General features: G+C 46.6%; 1 protein-coding gene across 1 annotated transcript; it reads left to right on the forward strand.

Annotated features, from left to right (window-relative positions):
• Window positions 1-344: 344 nt before the first annotated feature.
• On the forward strand, window positions 345-7,866 carry plxdc2a (plexin domain containing 2a). The gene is made up of 14 exons (XM_062481439.1): window positions 345-1,345; window positions 2,135-2,358; window positions 2,624-2,767; window positions 2,984-3,053; window positions 3,154-3,276; window positions 3,369-3,487; window positions 3,695-3,794; window positions 4,749-4,844; window positions 5,004-5,085; window positions 5,265-5,325; window positions 5,427-5,643; window positions 5,992-6,030; window positions 6,305-6,576; window positions 6,674-7,866. Exons 1-14 carry the CDS (start codon window positions 1,237-1,239, stop codon window positions 6,920-6,922), a joined length of 1,905 nt encoding a protein of 634 aa, XP_062337423.1. The 5' UTR covers window positions 345-1,236; the 3' UTR covers window positions 6,923-7,866.
• The last annotated feature ends 34 nt before the right edge of the window (window positions 7,867-7,900 follow it).

The following is a 7,900-nucleotide window of genomic DNA, read 5'->3' on the forward strand; positions in this document are numbered from 1 at the left end:
GCTTGCTAGCCAGGTCAAGGTTTGAGAAATAGGCTACGTCAAGTCTGGGCCACATAGACATGGTAGTAAACACTTTGACTTCCTCAGACTGTTACTGCCAGACGGCAAGAGGACAAGAATGCCAGAGACACAGGTCAAGGATGCTGAAGGAATGTAGGATGTTACTGGGAGGAGAATCATTCATTCATGCCACGTAGGAACTGTACAATATGGCTGACGAATTGGCTGTATATACTTTTAGTGAAAGAATGAAAAAGAAAGAGAGAGAGAAAAGACTGAAGGAAAAAGAAAGAAGAATAGGAAAAGAGAGGAAAATATTTGGAACAATCAAACAAAAGAACAGTGTATGGGCTACCATGTTACCTCGGAACACACTGTTGTAACGGATTTTCTGACGTCATTGACATGCCCCCAAATTTAGGCAAGTCCACACACACACACACGCGCACACACACACACTTAAATACACACTGCGGCTGCATCGATTTCTCAGCCATACGAGACATATCACACTCTCACATAATCCATTGGACTTTTGCAGATATTTTCCAAGCAAGCGAGCACACAGACACACTAGGCCGTAGGCATACAGGAACAGAAATTCTCACGATATGAACCGACGTCACACAAGTTGGTACCCAGCACACATCAACAACATCCCAACAATAATCCCCGTAAAGGAAAAGATACCACATGGAAATTGAAGTCGTGAAAGAATTGCCTACATACATGTTCCAGTACCGGATGCTTCATTAAAACCGTGAAACAATATTTAAAGCTTGCCGACTGCGTGCTTTTCACTCGTGTATGTCACAGACCTACACATCATTCTAGGACGTGGGTGGGTATAGCGCAAACTCAAAGAGAGGGCGCGTAAACTGAACTCTCCAAGCTGACGCACACCCTCCCTCAGCAGGTCAGAGGAGCATAAACAGAAAGGGCTATCGATGTGCTTGGAATGATCCTCCCTTAACAGATGCAAAACTTTGAAAAGGGGAATTGGTAAAGTGTCTCATTGGTAGTTGCCAATACTGCCGATTGAGTAGGCTGACTAGAAAATCGGTTATCAACTAGCATTTTACATTAGTCGTACGTTTCCTTGCGGGTTGTTTAAGACATTTCCATTCTAGTTTGACTAAGTGACAAGTCTTTTTGGCTTTTGACGCATGACGTAGCTATAGGTATTGTCACCCTGGGTCTGATTTGACAGTTCACCCAGACGCGGCTCCTCCAGTGATGGGACAGATGTGGACGCTAACAATGGCGAAGACACTCAACTTTCTCACGGGAATATTCATAGTTTGGCTTTGTTTATTAAGCCAGGTTGAGTCGAAGCCTGCTAATGGTGAGTCTTTTCTGGGCTGCATGCATGTGCGTATCTGTGTGTGTTGGGGCAAACTTAAGGGTGTTTATAAAGCCTGTTGGTAAGGATGAGAATGACAGACGCGCCTTCACTATATCAATAGACGCACAAAGACTATAAGATAACTGGCAGTTCCCAGACGTCTGACATTATGAATTCTCCAGTATCCTGATCATACAGAGATGCCACCATCTTCCTTCAACCCTAGTATAAGCTCTCACACGCATAACGATGACCTAGTGATGGATCTAAACCGCAGCCTGAAAGACGGTGGCGCTCTATCGGAACATATCCACTCAACTCCCTCAAGTAACCGCTAGGACTCGTTTTCTATGTCCGCGAGGACACGGTGACACTCTCGGAAATGTAAACACTCTTCCGTCCCAGGCCCCCGTAGTGTGCCCTGGCCAGTGTGTGTGAAGAATGTGAGGCATGCTTTCACCCTGGGCCGCGAAGAGGAGTTGGCTGGGACCCACCTCTGTCATTGGTAGTGCTAACATGGTGGGGTGATAATGTGTTTTTGTCCACTGAAGGAGGTTCGGAGGGTTGTTTTTGTCACACACACACACATTATTTCGTAAATGATGGAGAACACAGAAGACTGGTGTAGATACTCATGTTTTTCCTGACATTGTTAGTTGTCACAACAACACTTTGAGACTCACGTGCTGTCACTATAGTCCCGTAACTTCCTTTATTCTTAACTTCCGCGATTTAAAAACAGAAAGGCCGGATGCTGATATTAACAGTTGACCCTTCTCCTCTCCTCAGGGGTCTACTATGTAAACGTCCTGGGCATGCCCTCTCCAGAGGAGAGAGTGCCTGTCAACATGTTGTCAACCAGACGCAGGTGGCGGAGGTTTGTGTCCAATCCCAAGCCTGTGGTCCCCAACTGGACCAATGACAAGAGAGGACACTACCGCGATCAGGATGGGGCGGAGCCAGACCCTGACTTACTGACTGAGGCAGGGCACGACAACAGCACCAAAATAGAAGTAAACAGAAAACTCAATTTGACCAAACCATCACCAACTTGAAACTAAGGGGATTACTTGAGGGGAGGGTGTACATCACTGGTAGAGCATTCATCTGCAAATCAAGAGGTTGCAGGCTCAAATCCCCCCCAACTATATGTCTCTGTGGATAAAAGCGTCGGCTAAACAAATACTTTATGACGATTGTGAAATCTTCCCTCATATGGGACACACAGACACAGTGAGCAGTGTGCAGATCTAGCTTCAGCGTTTGTGTTTATCCCAGGACATGGACCACAGCTACTACACATCAAAGATCTACAGCCCTGCAGACGCGGCGGGCAGAGAACTGTGGGTGGACGTGGTGGACATGGACCAGGGCAGAGGGAAGGTCCACGGGGTGCTGTCCAGCACACACAGACAGGCAGCGGTACGGGCCCTGCACTGTACCCTGGGAAGGGGGAGCTCAGCGGGGAGGAGGGGATCAGATTACCCTGTGGTGCCTTTATACTGTAATACTGTTTAATGCTAAATATGGGTTTACTTTTTTGTTGTTGCTGTGTCTTTGCTTTTCTTATAAAATAACGCTGTTTTACCTTATCGTAACTTCCAATATAGAATTTCTTCTTGTGTTTTTATTTTTCAGAGAGTGAAGCTGTCCTTCGATTTTCCTTTCTATGGACACATACTACGAGAAATCACAGTGGCAACTGGAGGTAAGGATGCCTCATGAACTAAGCTTTTGTGGACATGCTTTTATTCTGAAAATATCTTGTGGATCGAGGTGCTCTCCTCATGAAATGGATTCCTCTACAGGTTTCATCTATACTGGAGATGTCATCCACAAGATGCTGACCGCCACACAGTACATCGCCCCCCTCATGGCCAACTTTGACCCCAGCCTGTCAACCAACTCCACCGTCTTCTACTTTGACAACGGTAAAAGATACAGAGTGAGAAAGTGAGAAAAAGAGAGCTTTCAATGTCTTTTTGACTGAAGAAATAGGGCTGTGTGTGTGTGTGCACGCTAGGCACAGCGCTGGTGGTGCAGTGGGACCGGGTTCACCTCCAGGACAGTTTCAGCTTGGGGACCTTCACCTTCCAGACCACTCTCCACCAGGATGGCAGAATCATCTTTGCCTACAGAGAGGTGACACGATCCCTACTTTCCACCTCCTTCTCATCCCCATTTTAGACACAACACATCGCAACACAAATACGACAGCGAACATTATCTGATTGACCAATTGCATATCTGATCCAGCTATTAGTACTCTTGTCCATACACAGAATATATCTTGCATCCTGTCCAGTTTAGCCCCTGCTGTAAATGAAATACTCCTCTCATCGTTTGTAGGTTCCCATAGACATCAGTGGGATCAGTGCTGTGAATCACCCGGTCAAGGTTGGCCTGTCAGATGCCTTTGTGGTGCTCCATGAGATTGAGCAGCTCCCTAGTGAGTCCCATGTCCCACATGCCTGACCTCTCACAGTCTGAGGCTCTGTGTGGCTGTGTGTGGCTGTGTGAGGCTGTGTGTGGCTGTGTGTGGCTGTGTGAGGCTGTGTGAGGCTGTGTGAGGCTGTGTGTGGCTGTGTGAGGCTGTGTGAGGCTGTGTGAGGCTGTGTGTTGCTGTGTGAGGCTGTGTGAGGCTGTGTGTGGCTGTGTGAGGCTGTGTGAGGCTGCGTGAGGCTGCGTGAGGCTGCGTGAGGCTGTGTGTGGCTTTGTGAGGCTGTGTGAGGCTGCGTGAGGCTGCGTGAGGCTGCGTGAGGCTGTGTGAGGCTGTGTGAGGCTGTGTGTGGCTGTGTGAGGCTGTGTGAGGCTGTGTGAGGCTGTGTGTGGCTGTGTGAGGCTGTGTGTGGCTGTGTGTGGCTGTGTGAGGCTGTGTGAGGCTGTGTGAGGCTGTGTGTGGCTGTGTGAGGCTGTGTGAGGCTGTGTGAGGCTGTGTGTGGCTGTGTGAGGCTGTGTGTGGCTGTGTGTGGCTGTGTGAGGCTGTGTGAGGCTGTGTGTGGCTGTGTGAGGCTGTGTGTGGCTGTGTGAGGCTGTATGAGGCTGTGTGAGGCTGTGTGTGGCTGTGTGAGGCTGTGTGAGGCTGTGTGTGGCTGTGTGAGGCTGTGTGTGGCTGTGTGAGGCTGTGTGAGGCTGTGTGTGGCTGTGTGAGGCTGTGTGTGGCTGTGTGTGGCTGTGTGAGGCTCTGTGTGGCTGTGTGTGGCTGCGTGAGGCTGCGTGAGGCTGTGTGTGGCTGTGTGAGGCTGTGTGAGGCTGTGTGTGGCTGTGTGAGGCTGTGTGAGGCTGTGTGTGGCTGTGTGAGGCTGTGTGAGGCAGTGTGTGGCTGTGTGAGGCTAGATAAGGCTGTCTGAGCATGAGTCTGTGGAGGGAGTGATCTGACATGTTCATCTGTGTCCTGCTCCAGATGTTCGCAGAAGAACCATCTACGAGTATCACAAAGTAGACATCCTTAAGTCCAAGATCTCCAACTCTACCGCAGTGGAGATGCTGCCTCACCCCAGTACGTCAGACTCCACAGATCTGGATATCTATGTGAAATAGTATTTCATATTTTTTTGTGTTCATATTTATTGAAAAACTTCCTATAGTGACATGAAAAAAGCATTACGCTAAGCCTATTATTAATATCTTGTTCTGTCAAATTCTTCTTTTTTCTCAGCCTGTCTACAGTTCTCAAGCTGTGGTTCGTGCGTTACATCTCAGATTGGTTTCAACTGCTCCTGGTGTCGCCGCCTACAGAGGTATTGACAGTGTTGGGAAAAGACCCTGACTTACTGGTATTTTCACTGTCGAGACTCATTTCCTGTCAGACTGTCACCCAGAAAGTTGCCTGCTTGCTTGGCCTCAACTCTCTGTGTTGGTTCTATGTCTGTCACCAGCTTGTGGTTTAGATGTACTCATGAAATGATGTGTTTGTCAGATGCTCCAGTGGGTTTGACAGGAACCGTCAGGAGTGGGTAGACCAGGGCTGTCTAGAGGAGGTAGCCAAACACATGCTGACCTGACCACATCACCCACACTAAATAAGTTCAAAAGATTTTAAAGTGAAGGTGTTCAAACACACCTTCCTGGGTTGTTGCAGAGAAAGGACCAGATCTGTGTCCAGGCGGTGAACATAACACTCGGCGCATCTCAAAGCCTCGCCATGACAACCACTCCCATTGCCACCACAACAGTGGAGCAACGGACCACAACCTCTGTCCCCGTGACAACGATTGCCACCACTACCACCACTGCTAAAATCACAACCACTTCGACCTTCTCCTCTCCTCCCCCCTTCACCAGCAGTCCTACAGGGGGTAGGTACCATTTCAAGTTTTTAATGAAACTTTTATTTTGAAGTGCTGAATGTGACTGCTTGTTGGACGGAAGTATCTGAGGTGTGGTTTTAATAGACCTCGAAAACATGCTGGGAGTGAAAGAGGGAAAAGTCCAGCAGATATTTCCCAGCCAACTGTCAGCTCATAGCACAGCTTATACACGAAATAACACACTATAACACACTATACTAATAACAACACAATGCATACTGTCCTTATTCATCTAACCAGTGCATGTTGTCTCTCGATATAAGAAATAAATGTCATGATGTTTTCCTCACAACTGCCATGATCTAAACAAATAATAATCTCTCCATGGTCTTTCAGATGAAACAAAGCTTTCCCTGCACACACCAGAGGAACTACGTACGTAACAGATTCCCCACAAATGTCTGGTTGTTCATGTAGTTGTATAGTTTTTGTGTAGTTAGTTTATGTGGTTTTGTATCTTCATCTACTTTTAACATACTGCATATCTGTCAGATAGTCACCGTAGTACATAACTATACTGTAGCTACTGTACTACATAACAATGTAGTATATAACTATAATAGTCAAACTCATTGTCATCCCTGTACAGAGTTTTGTGATGACTTAAATATAGTTGATTTTGTTTTGATTAAAACTGCCTACCATGCAGCTACCGTGCAGAATGAGGAGGAGGAGGCGAAAGAGGAGGCGAAAGAGGAGGCGAAAGAGGAGGAGGCGAAAGAGGAGGAGAAGAAAGAGGAGGAGAAGAAAGAGGAGAAAGAGGAGGAGGAGGAGAGCACGGAGGAGCAGAGTGAGGTCAGGTTACAAACTGGTCTCCTGGTGGGCATCGTCTTGGTAATGGTTGCCATGGCAACAGCCGTCCTCATGACCGTCTATATGTACAACCACCCCACCTCCACCATCAGCCTGTTCTTCATAGAGGTGAGGGCCACCTGACTGTTCTAAGACATTTACAAACCAAATCCATCCATTCATTCACTCATCCATGCATTCATTCATCCACTCCTTCGTTCCTCAGAGGAGGCCCACCCGCTGGCCGGTGATGAAGTTCCGTCGGGGGTCTGGGAACCCTTCGTATGCAGAGGTGGAGGCGGTGGGGCAGGAGGTGGAGGCCGTGGGGCAAGAGAAAGGCAGCGTGGTGGTCATCGAGCCCAGACAGGCCTTCATCATAACAGACCGCCGAGAGAGCTACAACTTGACTGACCACAGGGATGGCTTCATTGTCCCCGACCAGAGGGAGTGTTTCCTGGTTACCGACCAGTGCTGACAGCAACAGGAACTACAGTTCCCAAGAGGCTCTGTGGTAACTAGAACTGGTGCACTACGATACAAAAATAACCGGATGCAAACTAAGAGGATTGACACAGAACATTTATACAGCATAGCATGATGACTTTGGGATTAAACATTCAGATGGGGAAAATCTGAATATAACTGTGATTTTTTTACTTTCATCTAAAATATGCAACACGGACAATTAACATACCATATAAACTGTCATCTTCGGCCCTTGTTGAAGCTTAACTGTCCCTCTAAACCACCCAGTTTAGACACTACCTCATCCTCAGTTTGATGGTCCTCGTTTGAATCTATCTTCCCCTATCTGGGATCCTGCTTCTGTCTTCGAAGCCTTCACAGGACAGTTTGTCATGTAGATCTCGGTAGCTGACTTGTGTGCAAATCTGCTTTTATATGCTGGCATTTAATCACCAGATGTGTGTAATGATGCACAGGGCTTTTATTATATGTTAATAACGCCAAATGAATCAAAATTAACTTTACATTTTTTACATTTAATTTAATCTTAAAATAAACTTCAAATAAAAACTGCTCTTGGATTTCACGGTGATGAAGTACTGACTCTACGTCGACCCCATAATGTCCGGCAAACTATATTTACCCACAATTCTTAAGCTCACGTCCAAGGATGAATGAGGCCTTCTTCTGTGTAAAAGAATGTCAAACAAGGGTGCCATTTCCTATGTCTAACAACCCTCAGCATGCTTTAAGATCTTAAATCTATTTTACATTCAAGGTTAAGGGTTTGACATAGTCCTCAGTGATTTTGTTTTACTCATACTTAAGGAAGCAATTTTATACCAACACTTGTTTTTGATGATTCTTTGCAGCAAAGTGATTGACAGAAGATGTTCCAGAATTAAAGTATTTTATTGTTATCCAATTACACATAAACCATAACATGTATTTTCATTTAAAAACTTTCTAAATACCCAGAAATACCATT

The sequence above is a fragment of the Osmerus eperlanus genome, chromosome 16 (genome assembly GCF_963692335.1).
Source record: "Osmerus eperlanus chromosome 16, fOsmEpe2.1, whole genome shotgun sequence".
Taxonomy (NCBI): Eukaryota; Metazoa; Chordata; class Actinopteri; order Osmeriformes; family Osmeridae; genus Osmerus; species Osmerus eperlanus.

Coding starts and splice junctions, on each gene's coding strand:
- plxdc2a (XM_062481439.1), top strand. CDS start 1,237: ATGGGACAGATGTGGACGCTAACAATGGCGAAGACACTCAACTTTCTC. Junction 3,488..3,694: donor TCATCTTTGCCTACAGAGAG/GTGACACGATCC, acceptor CATCGTTTGTAG/GTTCCCATAGACATCAGTGG. Junction 4,845..5,003: donor GGAGATGCTGCCTCACCCCA/GTACGTCAGACT, acceptor CTTTTTTCTCAG/CCTGTCTACAGTTCTCAAGC.